The sequence below is a fragment of the Cinclus cinclus genome, chromosome 10 (assembly GCF_963662255.1).
Source record: "Cinclus cinclus chromosome 10, bCinCin1.1, whole genome shotgun sequence".
Classification (NCBI taxonomy): domain Eukaryota; kingdom Metazoa; phylum Chordata; class Aves; order Passeriformes; family Cinclidae; genus Cinclus; species Cinclus cinclus.
The window spans coordinates 24,432,076-24,449,870 of record NC_085055.1 but is presented as its reverse complement, the minus strand read 5'-3'; the positions used below and the strand labels follow the sequence as shown (position 1 = coordinate 24,449,870).

The following is a 17,795-nucleotide window of genomic DNA, read 5'->3' as shown; positions in this document are numbered from 1 at the left end:
TGTTCCTGTGGGTCTGCCTTGAAAGAAACGGTGATGATTACAGAGTGTCATTCAGAGCTATTTTGCAAGTGCTCTGTGCTGGAATCCATCCTGGGAATTTTGTGCTACTTGCTGTAGCTGTGGCTTCCAGTCATCACTGTCTGTGTAAGTGACTGATGAGATAAATCAGATAACTCTATTTCTGCTTCACTGGCTGTTGAACCTCCAAATAACTTCAGATGGTTACAGTTGTGTGATGAGCTGGCTACCTACAGATACACAGCTGCTTGTGGGCTTCCCCTCGTGGACTGTGAGAAGTGTTTTTTATAAATTACTCGTCCTTGGAAAGCCAATGAAGGGCACAGATGATGTTGTTGAAGCAGAGCCGTAGTTCTTTCTTCAGTTATCTTGGTGCACATCCTGTTAAAACTGTGAATTGATATTTTTAAGTAAGAGCTGACAGGTTTGAACTTGGCAGATAAGAATTTTATGAATCATCCTTAGGAGTTCTGTTTTGACGAGAGGGGAATAAGAGTGATAGCCACGGCTTTGTGCCACATCCAGCCATTCTCCTCAGGGCTTTTACTGCTCTTCTGGATCATCTTACCATGGTGCTGCTAGGTGTCCATCAGCCTGCTTCTGCACAAATACTCCCAGAGAACTCCTTGCTTTATTTATCTGTCAGGGGAAGCCCAGTGGTGTCATAAAAGGTTAATTCCACATCTGGTCTCCAGCTTTCTGCCAGCCAGCTGACTCGGTTTTACTTGAGACTGCTCACTTGGAAAAAAGTCATTTTACCCTATAATTACAGTGTATAAAATAACGTGCAACTTTACTGAAATCAAGTATACAGAAATAATAAACAGCTAAATTTAATTACCAGCTCATTCACTGTATTCACAAAAAAGTTTGAAGGTGAAATAAGTAGTCAAAATCAAGCCAGCAAACTATAACTGATTCTGTGAAGTGTAACAACTTAATTATTTTCTAGAAACTCTTCCATGCAGTGTTCTATTTAAGAAGGGCAGTTTTGGTTTGGGGCAGAAGAATGTAGAGCTGTCTCTAGTCTGTTTAGGACCAGTAGTTCTGCACTTAGTTGTAACTTGTTATTATCAAGAAATTATGAAGCCAAGCCCATTAAATCTGAAGAATATGTGCACTCTGGTTTCCACTTCCGGCAATTTGGATACATTCCCCAGCACAGTCTACAGAAACCATTATTTTTAATTTCTTGGCAAACTGACCAGAGTAGAACAAATGATTGTGTTTATTGCTGGCCCATTCTGTTGTTATTAAGGCATCTCCTGGGCTTGTGCATCCACTGCCTGTTTACCCTTTGCCTCACCAGCCTCTGAAGCAGTCAGCCTGTTTTAAACCTGTGTTATTTCTGTTATTGCTAATACTGATAATGAGAATTAAGTACCAAAATAACCCAAAGTTAGTGTGCATCAGTGTCACCCGAACGAGCTGCGTATTCACCCCCTTCCTCCCCATACAAGAATGTATAATAAACTGCTTAAACTTAAAAAAAATGTAGAAGAAATAGTGCAAGAAGAGCGTGTCCTGTAGGACCATGTTATGGATCAAAGGGTATGGGTTTGCTGGCTGGGGCAGCAGTCTGAGGGGAGTGGTTAAAATATTTAACCTATATAATTGCAAAGCCATGTGCCAAGTCTGCTGGAAAAGACTTGTCCATATAAAAGAAGCAAGACTGATCTTCATCCCAAGACAGAAGTTTTCAGATGGTCCTTCAGTGGTGTGTTTCCTGTTGCTGCTCTTGGAAGTCAGTCTTTCAGCAGAACATTTGGAAATGGGTTTTCCCAAGTGTCATGGCTTTGCCCACATTCCCAAATTCCAGTAGGGGCTCAGCTCTGACACTCACATTGCATGAGGCTTTTCCTGTGGAAAACCACTGTCCCAGCTCCCAGCACAGGAGGAAAGGCCAGGAAGGAAAGTGTTCTTCTGCTCCCAGGGTCTCACTTCTAGAACTTTTTTAAGCCCTTACAACTTTTCATAATTCTTTTGAAGTAAAAAACAGTACTGAATTACACCTGGAATCAAGCAGTGGATTAAAGGAGGTAATAGTAGCCTGTAAATAATTCTGCTCATTGATTTCTGAGTGTCCATAGCTGTTGGATGTGAATAGGGCACAGATTTCATTCTAGCTTGGGCAGTACTTTCTATCCCTAGGTACACAACAGGGTATTTATCTGGTTTGTCAAGGTAGACAAGCTCTTGGGGAGACTGCTAAATTTCCCTATGTACCATAATGGAAAACTGCTTTTTTCCCCATCTGGTCTATATTGTGAAGGACTGATGAACTCTAAAACTGTCGAGGTAAGTTAATTCAAACTTCTTTTCCCCCCCTCTTGCCAAAAATGACTTTGCTTACTTGCATCTGAAACTGTTTTGGCCCTGCCTCGTTAAGAGCAGCTATAGGAGGTAAGTAGGAAGAAAGAGATGCTTCTTTCTGCTGAGCCAGATTCTGAGCACTTTCAGGGTTTTCTCTGGCCCAAAATGGTTTTGGAGCTAGGTTTCTGTGTTTCCTGCAAGTGTTGGTGATGTGTCAAGCAGGATGTGGTAGATATCCTTCTCTCATTAGACATGTTTATTAACATGTTATTTCTCATCAGCTTCATCAAGAGAAACTGTGATTGTGAATAGGAAGACTACCATTCTAAAACCAGTAAGGCACACAGGAAAGTTGGGTATTAATAAAGAACTTTGGCCCTGTGTTCTGCAGGAGGATAAATAAGGAGGATAAGAAAGAAACTTCGAACTCTTGGAAATCTTGCTCCTAGCGAAATGTCACAGAATTGAAATTAAGCTGAAAGTTACACAAAGTCATTTACAAAGGCAGTTGAATGATGAATTAATGGATTTTGAGTTCTGTCTTTGCAAACGTGATACAGTTTCCTTTGCACATATATCCTTTTTTAAAGTAATCTGAAAGAGAAACCAAACCTAAACACTTGTTCATCATGTTTAAGGATGGTTTCTAAGCACTCTTTGTTCACATACTTTTAAACATGTTTAGAGATCATTGTACACCCAAAAAGCAGAGCTGTGGACTTTATCATTTGTGTGCCATGCAGATGTATGTCTGGGTGTCATTTTTCTGCTTTGTACATTGATCTCCCTGTAGCACATTGCAAACAGTTTGTACTTAAATTCTACTGCTGCAAAATATTAATATGTTGTCCTTTATTTTGGCAAGCTGTAAAGATGCAGAAATCTTAATGGACGTGAAAGCATGAAAAGGAAGCCATTGTTCAACCAAGTGTAGCTTTCATTCATTCTGTAACTCTGTAATAAATGCAAGATGTTAAAAGGAAAGGAGCCAAATATTAGTGTGGTCCTGAGAGACCAAACAAATAATGGAGCTACTTAAATTTGTCGTTCTTCTTTCGTGATTACAGTCAAAATCTAAAATGTACACAGATGTTATTTCTGCATAGATTCCGCATAGATAGTTTTGGATTTCAAGCATTCTTAAATCTTTCTGTAAAGAATATAACGTTTATGATGTAACGGAGATATGTAACAGTTATATAATACATATAATGGTTAATATAATGTTTATAATATAACGGTTTCCTTTTTCCCCTTTTTTTCAAGGAGTTTTTGGATTTTTTTAAATGGAAGTCCAGCAGGCAGTCAGTTACTGCAGAGTGCAAGGAATCACTGATTCCTTGGAGAGCTGCTGCATTAGCAGGGGGATCTTACCTGGTCAGTTCTGTGGGCAAGGTGCCAGCTTGGAGTGGCACACAGAACTCTGGTGACAGTGGCAGTAAATCCCCTTTCACACAGGTCGTGTCATGGTTCGCAGTTAGTGTTAGCACTCTGGTTTTTGAAGACAAGGGGTTTCAGGCATTAATATCTGAGTCTCAGCTACTCTGGGGCAGAAATAATCCTCTGTGAGCAGGAGTATCTGGGGTTTAGGTTGTCTTTGTTTCGGTGAAATTGTTTCCATGCGAATATTCCTGTGTTGGATCTCTGGAAAGAAAAGAATGTAGGTTTGGGGTAAAGCGTAATCCGGCAAGTTGGAGGTCACTTAACCTTGCCTAATGCTCTCCATTGGAACCCCACAGCTGCTTGCAGAATAAGGATCTCAATAGCTTGTGTAGGTCTTGCAGGAGTGAGGAAAGTGAATGAACCTGTTCTAGGCACGGCTATCATGTGTCAGTCCAGATTTTCTTGGAAAACTCCTATCCATGTGTGTTCCCTGAGACCACATCTGCTGCCTTCCATGCACTGTAAGAAATCCTGGGCTCGTGAGATGAAGGCAACCCTGAATGCAGGCTCTGAAACCAGCTTGTGCACTTCACTGAATCCTCTGCTCTTTCCTTGAGCTTGTGTTGCTGTTTGTCTCGCAGCCTGACAAAATAAACACGCCCAGAAAGATTTTTTGTTGGCAGAAAGAGTGCCAAATTGATGTGTGGTACTTCATATTTGGTTCTTGTCTGGAGTATAGGGCTGCAGGAGAAGAGGTGGTGGCCTGGACACACACTTGGAGAGCTGCACTTGATTAGACTAAAATAGAGGTGACAGCAGTTAAAAAACTCGAGTAGCTATTCCTGCTGAAGGGAGGTCGTGCAAGTTGGTGAATGGGGTGTTTATGTGACACGAGAAACTTAATATCTGTCTGTTTTTCCCCAAGTAGACCCTGAGTGGTGGAAAAATAGAGGAGATATTTGGAAAATGCTGGTACACCGGCACTGAGCAGATTGACACATTCCTCATACATCTGTTTCTCCCTGTAGCACTATTCTTTAGCAGAAACTTCAATTATTGCAGCATTTTGTACATGCAGTGGATTTAAATCAGGATTAAATCCCACTGAAGAAGTCACCAGTGTTACAGTGTGAGATAAGTCAGGAATGTTTGTGATTCTCATTGCACGAGGAATTTGTGGTGTAGCTGCTGGCTGACGGGAGGGAAATGTTCTCTGTGTCAGGGTGGATGTGTTTCTGTCAGAAGGGAGCTCTTGCTCCAAACCGAGCTGTGCCATGCCTGGGATGAATAAGCAGGGATGCTGTCCGTGCAAAGCAGTGTTTTCCCATCCGTGTGTGTGTGTGTCAGGCTGATCACAATCCAGTTTTGGTGCATGTGAGGGCTGGGGAGCAGCTGGAGCCCAGCACGTGGACTGGTTCGGCCGCGTGGTGCTGCCGCTGGAGCAGCAAACCCAGCCTGGCCTTGTCCCCAGCAGCTCATTCCAGAACCCGAGCAGGTCAGGTGGGGAGTTTCCACAGGTGAGCTGTGTTTGACCTGCTGTGTTGGGGTGTCCAGGCACGTCTCTGCTGGGATCAGGTGTTTGGTGAGCACGTGATGAACGGTTTGAACAAAATTCTGCCCGAGGAAGGTGATGCTGCCTGACTTTCATTAATTAGTCACCAGTGTGGACATTCAAAATTCAAAACTAACTGGTGTTTCACTTTAAAAACCAAAAAGGGACTTGTCAGCAGCATGGGAACAAATCTCGCTCTCCACCTTCTTATTTAATACAAGTGTAAGACCAAAAACCTCCAAATTTGATGTCTTCTTCAAATGTTGGATTATTTCAGTTAAGGCTTATTTCTGTTCAGAATTGATATTTTTGCAGTATATTCTGTGCTGCTGGTAGGGTTGTGTTGAAGCCAGAGACAGTGAAAGGTGATCAAATAATTCTCCCAGTGCATCTTTAGGCTTAGAATTCATCTTTTTGTGAGTTCATAACTGTCTGAAGTTCGCTGTATTTGACGGCATAGATGAGAAACTGGTCTTTCAGATAGTGGTAAACTTTCCTTGGAGGTTAGAAACTTTGTACAAATTAACACACAAAGTGCACTAAAAAGCACATAATTAGTCACTTGAGCAGCTTCTGCCCTGTACAGCCACAACTCAAGCTGTCCATTGTTGCCACATATTTTGACTGCATGAAACCTTGTTCGTTCTTATTTAAAGGTCTAAAAACAGAAATTTGATTTTCTCAAACATCTCTTAATTCCTTAACAATGAAAAAGGACCTACATATTTCCTTCTGAAATGTAATTGCCTGCAGGCACGAATCACATTTTGTGTCTGACCAGTGGTTATAAGGAAGCAGATGATGCCTTACAGGGGTTTGCAGCATATCTATAATCACCAGCAGTATTTTTGTGCCATGTTTTTGGTGTAAGGGCTCTTTCTGCAGGAGGAATGAAGCTATTTGCCATCACAATTTTTCCCTTACACAATGAAAAACACTATTACATTTGATTTCATACTTGTCTCAGAATAATGTAGACCTTTATTTAATTGAATGCAGAACTTTCACAGTTTAGAGGTTTGAGAATAAAATGCTACGTGGTTTCTAGCCTGCGACCTAGTATCCCAGGAATCTGCTGAAATCTCTTTTTTTGGGATGTATGAGTCAATTGATATTTTGCTCATATGTTTCACTGGGGCTTTTATTTTCTCAGGAAAATAATGACATTAGCACATTCATAAATGAATTTAATTTAGTTTTCAGGTAGGGAGGGCGATGTCTGCAGTTCGGCCTTCATGCATGTGGAAGGTAAAGGAAGAGTGTAAGATTGATGGCATTGCAGACAACAGTCCCTGCTGTAAGGGACCATGCATAGGGAGGAAACTTAAACACCTGTGATCATGTTTTGTAATATTTCTATTGAGTTTTAGTATGATAAAAATGCTGATTTGGTTTCCTTTAGAAATAAATACATAGAGTTGATGCGTCAAACAAAAATCCCTTTTAATAGTGTGCAGTAGCACACAACAAGCTGCATTAATTTTTAGGTTGTGTCAAGATTTATATCCTGGATCCAGTTTTCAGAATTGTTGTCAGCTCTGCAAGTCTGCTTCAGTCTGAAACTTGGCAAGGTGTTTCTCTGGCAAGAAGAATTGTCTTTTTCAGCTCGAGTGTATCTGGTTTTTTAATTTCTTGGATTTTATAAGCACTTCCAAAGTATTAGTTGCTGTAATACCAGTGCGAGTGATTTTTCTGCAGCGTGTGTGTGCAAAATACTGATGGTTAATGTGCAGTGAGATATGCTATATTATCTGTTTGGTTAAAGCACACTTTGTGGCAAAAGGGATTGTAATGCCTATCAGAACAGGCAGTTCAGCTGCCTGGGGAGCTGTCACAGGGAGGGCACGGTGCAGGCTGTGCTGCAGAACTTGGCCAGTGTGTGCTAATCTGGAGCTGTGTATTGTGTCTGCTGCTTTGTGGGGGTGAGCTTGGGGCTGTGCTGCCCATCAGGGAATCACACAGCCATGTTCCTATGAATGGAGAGGAGGATTAGACCAAGCCCCATTATGTGGCCAGGCCTCGGGAGGTTGGGAGTGACAGATCTGCCTCGGCTGGAGCTGCTTGCCACCCAGAGGAGTGCAAGGATGATTTATGTCAGAGGCTTTTTGTTGGAGAGCTTCCAAAGAAAGCAGTGGGAATGGTGTGGATTACTGTCTTCTGTGTCATTAAAAATAATCTGGAAAACTGATCCCTTCCTTGCCGTGTCCATGAATTCTAGCACCCCAGTCAGTGGTTTGGGTTTATAATACTTTCCATGTGCCATTTGAAATGTGTTAACTGTGGAACTCCTTAAATATTTTTTCCTTTGGCCACTCAGAAACGGTGTAGTTAAAGGAGATAATGTTTTCCTGATTTGGTTATTTCATTTTGGGTTTGGGTCATAGTGGATATGATGTCAAGTCCTCCCCAACCACTGGCTGGTATCCAGACATGGCCAATGTTGATGGAGAGAGAATTTATTCACACAGCATCTTTTCCTTCATCTTGGAGTTGTACTTTGCAAGAAGTGCCTCTCAGCCAGCTACTCAAGCACTGTGAAACAAAACCTTCAGCTTCTGTTTGTAATCAGTTGCCTCACAGTTGAGCTGAGGGATGCTTTGGAAGTGTACCCAGCTGAACTGCCCAAACGCAGTGTGGTTCTACAAACCATCTTCCACAGCCCTGGACTGGAATCTGCGAGTCCTTGGTGGATCAGGGTCTGGCTAGCGAAAACAGAGTCATCGTTTTTAAGAAAAACTGTTGTGGGTTACGTGTTGCCTTCATTATGCACAGGCAGTACTTTGGAAAGTTACTTTTGGAAATACTTTGAAAGCTGTATGACCTATTACTGCATTAGTATTGCAGATTTCATGTAACTGTTGATGTTCCTGTTCAGGACAGCGTTAGTCCTGTGACTGAGATTTTGGGTGCCTGCCATTAACCTCTAGTTCTTTCTCTCCCCTGCCCCCTTTTTAGAGGCCTTTGAGTCTTTGCTTCGCTTTGCTGAAAACCGCACAAGTTCCCTGTTTGAGACAGCTTACAGACCTATGGCAAAAGAAGCAGCAGAGCCTGTTAAGGAGCTTTTTACAGACATCTCTCTCTACATTCTGGGCGCAGAGACCACAGTGGAAAGTGCAGTACTGCGGTTCTTTGACAGTCTCTTTCCCCTGGTGTACAGCCGGCTAATAAACCCAGGAATTACAGATCTGTCAGAGGACTACACAGAGTGTCTGCGGCTTACAAGGCAAGACATAAATCCTTTTGGACACTATTCTAAAAACATGGTTACAGAGCTGTCAAAATCTCTTTGGGCCAGCAGGATGCTGAGCCAGGCCCTGAGCCTGGGCATTGAAGTGATAAACACTACAGAGCACGCCGCTGTGAGCAAGGAGTGCAGCAGAGCCCTGGTGAAGATGCAGTACTGCCCGCACTGCCAGGGCCTGACGCTCATCCGGCCCTGCGTGGGATACTGCCTCAATGTCATGAGGGGCTGCCTGGCCAGCGTGGCAGAGCTGGATGCGCAGTGGAGGCAGTTCATCTCCACGCTGGAATACCTGACTAGTGAAATGGCAGCCTCGCACGAGCTGGAAATGGCGCTGTCGGGGATCTGGAGCTCCATCAACGAGGCCGTCCTGCACGCGCAGCTGAACGGGCCGCAGCTCTCAGCCACAGTGAGTGCTCTCTAACTATTTCTTACTCCCGTTAGTGGTGCATACACATTTAAACAGATTGCTGTTGTCTTTGCGGCAGGTTTTCGTCTTTAACTAGATCTGTATTTAATAATCCGTCCATACTTCGCAGACAATTACGATGGGTTCGGTAGAGTCTGCTTTGAAATGAAAGGGCTGGGGGGGATTTGCTTCTTCAGAAGGAACCCAGTAAAGCAGAGAGCTCTGCCTTGTCCACATAGTTTTTCTAAACAAAAATATGGGGTCTGTGATACTGGATATCAGTCAAGTGTTATCCTGGCATGTAATTGTATCATGTGGGGACATGGCACAGGATTTGGTATGAGGGGCTAGAAAAGTGAGCTTTTAAATAAACACAAAAGAATTGACTTCTGCAATTTTACAGTCCCTTTACTTTAGTGTTGACTGAGACATCAGGAAGGTAGTACAGGTCTGTAATAAGTACACCTGTCATACAGCAGTTGGGAAAAGAGCGTGAAAAAATTCAAACTTACTTGGCAGCATTTACATAAGTAAAGGATAAAAATACTCAAAGTGGAAACAGCTTAGTGAGAGGTGTAGTTTAAGGGGAAAGAACTAGGATGGTAGAGCTGTCACATAAATAATAGCAGCAAATGACTGACAGGTGTTCTCTCAAGGTGTTGAAGATTAGGCTAGAAGTTACTGAAATGACTGGTGATGCAGCTCACTACATCTGTGTGAAGTTAATACAACTGTCAGTGGGAAAAAATGTAGCACTGTGTCCTTAAGTAGGATATAAAGGCTAATATAAAAAATGCAGGTAGATCTGCCTGTCCTGAAAGTAAAGGAATTCTTGGAGAGAACAGAGATGGAAATGTACAAATTATGGAATTTCTGTGTAGAACTTTGGTCACCACATTGTGTAAGAGAAAAGGTAGTCTAGAGGGTCCACAGAAAGAAGCTGTGGTAGAGTCTGTTCCAAACAAGGGAAGGTTTTTTTTAATAGGAGAAAAATGCTTCTGTGTTTGCAACTTTCCAAAATCCCTAATCTTGCAGCTTCTTCACTGTAGAACACCTGATAGATCCATACTTAGAGTCAGTATAATACATAAATTATAAAAAAACCCAACCATTTGTTGTAATCTGATAGAATTTCACTTGGTATTTTAGTTAAAACTAGGATTGTATTGCCTCAGTTTCCCTTTTCATGAATGGCGAACTTGCTAGTTTATCTGATACCCAAAGATAAGCATAGGAAACCTCTAAGAAATTTGTCCAGGTTCTTGAGTAGTGGATGGTGGGCACTGGAGCCTGCATGTTCTGCAGGTCTGCATTGTGTCTATTTGGTGATGTCACAATATACCCCATGGAGGACTGTTAAACTTAGAACATGCCATGAACAATGTTCCTGTGTCTGCCCCTGTTTTCACTCAGAAGTTGTTTTTGTCTGAGTCTAAAAGGGAACCAGAAATCAAAGTACCCTATTATCATACATTGGTTTTAACTGACAGTAGATGGATACCTCTGAAATCATTGTGGAGCTTCATTGCTGGTTGCATGTGATGCCTTAAGTTTTAGTTTTTATATTTTCCAGATTCTTTAGTGTATTAGTGTAATATAAAGTGTCAGCAAGTTCTCCTCACAGCTCAGTCACACAAAACAATCCTTTTCCAGCCCCACAACCAAGGACACCGCTGCAGCTTCAGCCCCAAAAAGTGCAAACAGCAGAGAATTGAGGAGAGAATCTGGGAGGATGGGACTGCAGAACCTGGAGCTGGAATTGGACAATTAACCCCAGTATGGAAAGAGACCAAAACTTATAAAAGTGTGAGAACTCCTGACCCAGGGTCCCCCTCTTGGCTGGAGCCTTGGCTGGGCTCTTGCACTGCCCAAGGTGAATCCATTGAAAGCCTTTTTAATAAATACCCACTTTATTCCTTTAACACTGTCTGGCCTCTGTTCCAGGTAGCCTCTCAAGGCATCACATGGACAGAAAGCTAAAACATAACTCTGCATTGCCTTTATCAGCCTCACAATTAATATGCACTTGCTTAGCTCACTGAGGGGTAAAATTCATGATCCATGTGAATATTGGAAAAGTACAGATGAACTCAATGAGTGTATTGCTTTTAGGTGATTTGGAAGTAGAATGCTCTCTGAAGTGTCTTTCAGGCTCAGGATTCTCTTTAAAGATTATTCAAATAATTTTATTTGGGCCCTTCTTAGTTCCCTAGCAATACCTTTAAACATTTGCCTTCTTCCATTTGGAATAAGTTCAGAAAACGCTGTTGTGTTTGAAATTCCGTTAATTCTTTTTTCCCTGAAATTATCTTTGCTTTCTGTCACTGGCAGAACCTCCACGTGCAGGAGAAGAGCTTGTGTGTTGCTCTAGGGGCTGCTCAGTAGGATGGCAAAGGATTTTTGGAAATAAAACCTATGCCTCAGTGCATGTTACCCTCGATCCTTTCAGCTGTCTGCAGAGTAAGATGATATTTGGAAGACAGAGCATGTTTCTGTGTTTGAACAAGCATTCATCTGATACTGGTTTAAAATTTTCCTGATTAGTTACAGAGGATAACCATTATTTAGAAAATTGAGCCTAATTAAGCTGTGTTTCCGTCTCTGAAGGAGCTGAAAGGAGTTCAATGCTCAGGTTCAGGATTTTCTGCTGAAGATGGCTTCTGGGAATCCAGGCTGTGATTCTCAATTACACTGGGGCCGTTTGATTTGCACCTAGTGTATTTACTGTTGGTTTTGCTTACAGGATTCTTTATTTTCCCCTGAAAAGATAACTTCTCATTTCCTTTCCTGAGTGTTCGGGGACCTTTTTTTGCTCATGCAGTATACTCTCCAGCTTCTGCAGGAGTGGAAATGTTCAGCTTAGGTACAGTTTCCATTACAAATGCAGTAATTGGTTTCATTAGATTATAATGGAAAACTCATCCAGGAAAGCAGAGCACTCCTAGTAATCTTCATTTATCCTGAGGCAGCCTTAATGAATGTGCCTGCCCTTTTAGGAAACATTTTACATTTTTAATAGACAATATGGCTAAAAATTAGGGTTCTTTTTTTCTCTTGTTGCCTGCCTGGATGATAATGAATAATGGAAAGTTAGATTATGTTTTCCTTAAAATGGGGAAGGGGTGAAATAAACCAATAAAGCACTTAGGATACTTTGCTCAAAAGAAGTGCAGTCAATTGATATTAAATCTAAAACTAAAAATCCTATTTGTATGAGGCATGCATAACTTCAGGAGAGTGGCCTCTGCTGATCCCGTCCATTACAGCCAGGAGACTTGCCTGATTTGCTGAGATAGAAAGTGGGAAAGGTCACCTTTAAGATATTGGTAATCTCTCCTCAAATTCCTGGGGAATGTGCCATGCCATTTGTTCAATGATGCTGGCTTGCTTCCAGCTTACTTAACCTAATGCAGGCCAGCTGGGTCTGCAGCACCAGCAATCATCATCATTGCTTTCATCTGCTCAATCTAATTGTGCTTCCTCCTGCGAGGAGCCCTGACTGCCTCATGGTGCCAGCTACACACACCAGCTTCGTTTGCCCTTCCTTATCATCTTCCTCTGTGTTTATTTCTTTTTCTGGCTTTGTGTTTTACAGTCGGTCTCCTTTTTCAGTCACTGCTGTACAATCTCTGTGCTTACGCATCATTCCTGATGTTAATTTTATTTTTTATTCCAAGTGAAAGTAAAGTACTCTCAACTACAATTCAGATGGGAGCAGGAGGAGAGGCAGTTCTGAAGTGCATGTGGTTGCTTGCACTTCAGGCAGGTGTATGAGCAGGGGGGTAACAAACACTGCCCACACTACTGCAGCCAAATCCCAGTGAGGTATTCCCATTACTCACGTAGGGCCAGGAGGGAATGAGCTCTACTCCAGCAGGTTGTGTATAGGGATGGGTGTTGGAAACAGAAGAAGAGGTGAGGAAGATTTCTGTTGGATCTGAAATGGCTGGAGTTTGACCAGTCCTACCAACTCCAGGTCCGAGTGCTTTGCTTTGAGCCTTCAGTGAGGCTTGGCCATCCTGCCCTCTCTGGCACTGCTGCTTCTGCCAGGCACCCATGATCTGTGGCATGGTTTTCCTGCTGGACCGGTGGCACTCAGGAGCTGCTGCCCTGCTCAGGCACGGATTTCCTTTCGCTTTGCCAGCTCACGGTTCTAGAGATTCCCCTCTCCTGTGTCTGAAACAGAATCCCTTTGCCTGCCCACTTGGTGGGAAATGCTAAGGGATGTGTGTTTGCAGAGTATTTGGAATGTGGGAAGGCATGCGTTTCTCTCTGTTCTTGCTGCAAGGAGTTCATAAGCATAAAGTATTTATCTTGTTGCTAATGCTATAGATGGCTTAATAAAAGCATTAAATGAGGAGAATGCAAAAAGCCACAGATGTGATATTTTTAGAATGGATAACGGTTAGACAAGAGCAAAGTCCAACATGTGTTTTGTGATTTTAGGAGTAATAAAAGCAAAAGCTAATAAAAGGCTTGATAGGGATTATAAAACCAAGATATGATCAGAGATTAAGCATTAGGAGAAAGCAGAAAGAGGTGCCTCAAGGCAGTTAATTTCTCACAGACAGGTTCACCAGTTAATGTGGTAACAGTGATATAAAAGAGTGATAGAAGAATAAACTTTGGAAAGAGGAGCAGAGAGAGGTAGGAAAATACATAAAGGGGAGGATGTTTAACATGCAAGATGCATGGGATTGCAGGAGTGTCAAAAAGCACAGAAATAGTGATTGTGATCAAAATTGGATCAAAATCCATGATAACCTTTCTACGAGTTGTGAGGACATCAAGGAGACCTATGGCTAATGCTGACAAAAGATCCACTAAGTACCATTTGTATTTTAAAGGGTCTGTTTTCAGGTTGTAAGCAAAGAGACTCTGATGCCTGTTTTTGGCAGATCCATTTGAGCGTTGTTTCTTAAAAGGTTGCGTGGCTCAGAAGAAATGCAAGAAAGGCATGAGAAGGTGAAAGCCTCTAGCAAGGAGCGTTGTCCTTGCTGACAAAGAAAATACAGACAAAAGAGCTGGGCTTTCCATGCCTCTCCAGCCACTTCTGCTGTGGCCCTTTGCAGTTAGGGATGTCACTGGGACCTTGCAGGCAAATTACGTAGAATTAAGAGCAGAGTTAAAAAAACCCTGACCAAACAGAAAATATATCTAGATAGATGTTTGTTCTCGGTGACTGGTTGATCAATCTCCTCCCATCAGTGGGTTTAAATGTTGCATTTAACCAAAACTGATGATCCCTGCTGAGAAGCAGCATATAGGACCATTGCACTGAACAAGCAAACTATACAGATATTTTCTAGATTCAGTTTAAGGATAGGAGGGGGCATCTGCCTGTGGAAGAACATACTTGGGGTATCCTGGAATGCCTGTGTTCCTGCCTTGAGCCAGAACTTACAGGGGAGGGGCCTTTGGGGAAAACAAATATAAAATCTTATTAAAATTTTCTGGTAAAAATGCAGCTGTGTCTGGGAGGCTTACAGAAAATATCTCAGGTGTCTTAAATTATGAGGAATGCAGAAAATAACAGTAAAAGACCCAGATCTGTTAAATGGGCACCTTTAGGGGAAAATAGCTTGGAGAAAAGAGTGCCAAATTTGCAGCAGCGGGAGGTTGATGCACAGTAACCTTACAAATTTGAAAAGGAAGTGGCAGTACTATGAACAAAATAACTTTGTGCTGAGTGAGTTCACAGCAACAAAGAGTTTCTGCCAGCCAGTAATGAACTACTTGATTAATGACTTTGAATGGTATCATAAAACACTCCTGGAGACTTTGGAGAACACTCAGAGCTGAACTCAGGTGCTTCCTTCCTGCAAGTTTTCCCATTCAAATGATCAACACCAGCTGCCAGTAAGTATAAAAACTGTACTTAGCAGAGGTTAAAGCAGTATATTCAATTCCTTGTGGTTAGATTGGAGAAAACAACCGTAAAAAAGGACAGGGAAAGTTACATTATTTTAAATGACATCTTGCTTTTTCTAAGCACTTAGTAGGAAACCTCCTCTGAAAACAGAAACTGGAGGAGCCCTCAGCTGTGATGAGGTTTCTGTTAAAGATCACCAAGCAGCCCTGTCGGATTTAGCAGCACTTCTTGCAATCCTTGCATATTTGGTTGTCATGAACCCAGGTTATGTGAATGTACATCAGGTTCAAATCCATTGTGAATGCCAGGGCAGGAGGAGACCTTTTAAAAACCAGGGAAGTGGCCCCAAGGGCACACCTTTTTCTGTGGGAAAGGGAAGGGGATGGCTTTCACTGTGGTGTAAAACATGCAAAAATAAGTCTGCATTAAATTTTTTATTTTTTTCTCTTGGGCTTTATACTCATTAAGGTACTGCTCTCATGGTCAGTCATGGGTGAATTTTTAAAAGCAGCAGTTGAGCTATATCCCTGAAATCAACTGAATTTCATGGAGTGTAAGATTCTAATTCTTGTAGTCAGCTTTGTAAGTCTCGCCACGTGCAATTTGCTTGATTTAAAAGCATTTTGACACTTGAATACTGTAGAAGTATTTCTGGAAATAATAATCTAAATTGTTTAATGCATTTGCCTTCTTTCTATCCGTAACAGAAGTCCTCTGGAGAATTAGAGCTCCCGTAGCCCTGAACAGCTCCCTGAAGGGATACAAGGAGCTTTCTGGCCCCAGTTGGTTAATGACTGTTCTCTTCCATGCAGGTGTTTGATACCACAGAGTAGCCTGATTTCCTGGTGGTAAGGATCATCTCACCTGTAGTGATGGAACTGCTTGAAATAATAAGCATTCATGTCAAAGTGGAGTAGGTTAAATTAAAACACGTATTCTGAAAAATCTATTATCCAGTGGAGCAGGAATAAAGAAACACCACGTAATTACAATTGCTTTAGTTCTGAGAATATTTGCTGGATATTATCCAGCTGTCATGTTGTTTGACTAAACTTGTAGCTAAGAATTTGATTAGGCATAAATTGAGCAGCCTTAAGTTACTTTTGCAGAAGTGATGATGCGTTTGCATGGATGTGTCTCTTCATCCCCAAAGGCTTCCTTTACAAGGCCCATCTTGCCTCCCAATGGCTGCTGACTTGCTGATAGTGCTTAACCACACTATTAATGAGTCATTAGTCTGTGGTAAGGTAAAAAGCTCTTTTCTGCCTGGTGGAGCAGTATTCCACTTGTACATTTCATTCCCTGAATCTTGGATTTGGTGTAAATATGTGACCTAAAAAGCTTATGTTCAACACTGAGATCAATGGAATTTATGGATGTAGCTTTTTACCTGCTTTTGATCTGATCACAGATTTATCTGTGATTAACCATTTGTGGTTAATTAATTTGGTTAGGTTTTGGGAATGATAGTGACTATTTTTTTTGTTTACAGTCAAGATACACTTGTTTGGCCTAATCTTATTGCCAAAGTGTTTGTGGAACACGTGTAAGGTATTTGTGTGTGTTTGTGGGGTCCCAGAAATGCTGTTAGGTCAGTGTCCTCTGGAGATGTGCATGCATGCTGCTTCAAACCAGGTGAAATTGTGCATCATTTAGGTGTTTCTTCTCCATTGCATGTGCTAATGAATGCTGTAGGGCCAGATGTAGAGGGTAAGGACCACAGGTAAATGATAAGGCCAAGAAATAGTAGCCTGCTTTCAGAGCAAGAGAGAGGCCTAAACAGTACTGTCAAAAATGAATTAAAGAAAAATGATTCACTTTGTGTTATGGATACTACTTGTGTTTAGGTAAAATAATTCAGTGGCGATAAATCCCCGAACTGTACCTTTCATTACTTCACTGTTGTTTTCTTTAGGCTTCAAAACAGTGATAGCTCACTGATGTTACTTGAAAGCACATCCTTAAAAGCGCGTGGCTGACAGACCAAGTGTCCCTGACCGTTGCAGAGGTGCTCAGCCTGTCCCCCTGTGATGTTCAGTGCTGTCAAGACCAGCACAAGCATCCACAAGCCTTTGTGCACACACTGAAACACTCACAGCTTTTCTTCACACCTTCAGAGCTGCATCTTTTCTAGTCTGGGTAGTCAACTCAGCTCTCAAAGTGCAGTAGCTAGTTTTATTTACTAAGAATGAGCTCAATGAGTTCTACTATGGACTTGAGTTTAGTTTTTCTCAGGCCCTTGTATCAGCATGATATGGCCACTTTTTCTCAAAACAGCTGCTTTGCTTCACTTTGTTTTACAAACTGAGGCTCTGGAATTTTTCAGCACCACCTTAAGGTTCCTAGAGAATTGGATCCTGGGAACTCTAGCAGCAAGTATAATTAAAAGTAAACCCCAGAGTCATCAGCTGTGTTAAATATGGTGAGAACGGTGCTCATTTTCCCCCCAAAGTTGAAAATGCTAAAGGATGCCTTCATGGTAATGTGTGTGTCCTGTTTGACTTCAGCTTGGGGCTGTAGGAGAGGAGGATGTGCCCAAGGCAGGATATGAGCTCCAGAACACAAGGCCTGTCAGAGCCATAATCATAAACCTGCCAAGAGAGCACAGTTGTAATTTCCCAGAGCCAGGGCTGTCACTGAGCACTCTCTATCTTCCCTGGAATATGAGTTTGGTGTCAGCGCTTCACCATTATTAGAGTTGAAAGATGAAGGACGTAAATATGGTAAGAGTCCAGGATTTTGCTTGAAGCACAGCACTGAGCAAGGCAATCAGTGGTTGGGATAATATTTATGGAAATGATGATACTCAGGATGACAGATGATGTGCTTAGTGTTTCAATGAGAGTTGTGTACACTTTATTCATTGTTTCTACTTTCTTTTTTATTCTATGCACTTACTGTAAGCCTCCCCAGATTATGGAAGTCGTCTGCTGAAATTGAGTGTTATTTTCTATTATGAAGCCAATTTAAGCTACAGTAGAGGAATTAGATGTGCAGGTTCTTTTTA

General features: G+C 41.9%; 1 protein-coding gene across 1 annotated transcript in view; it reads left to right on the top strand.

The window, feature by feature from the left end:
* The window catches only part of LOC134047740 (glypican-5-like), a 330,546-nt gene that overhangs the window by 72,574 nt on the left and 240,177 nt on the right, over positions 1 to 17,795 (top strand). The window contains exon 3 of the mRNA XM_062499109.1: positions 8,222 to 8,916. Within this exon, the coding sequence (XP_062355093.1) occupies positions 8,222 to 8,916 (695 nt within the window). The remainder of the gene's footprint in view (positions 1 to 8,221; positions 8,917 to 17,795) is intronic.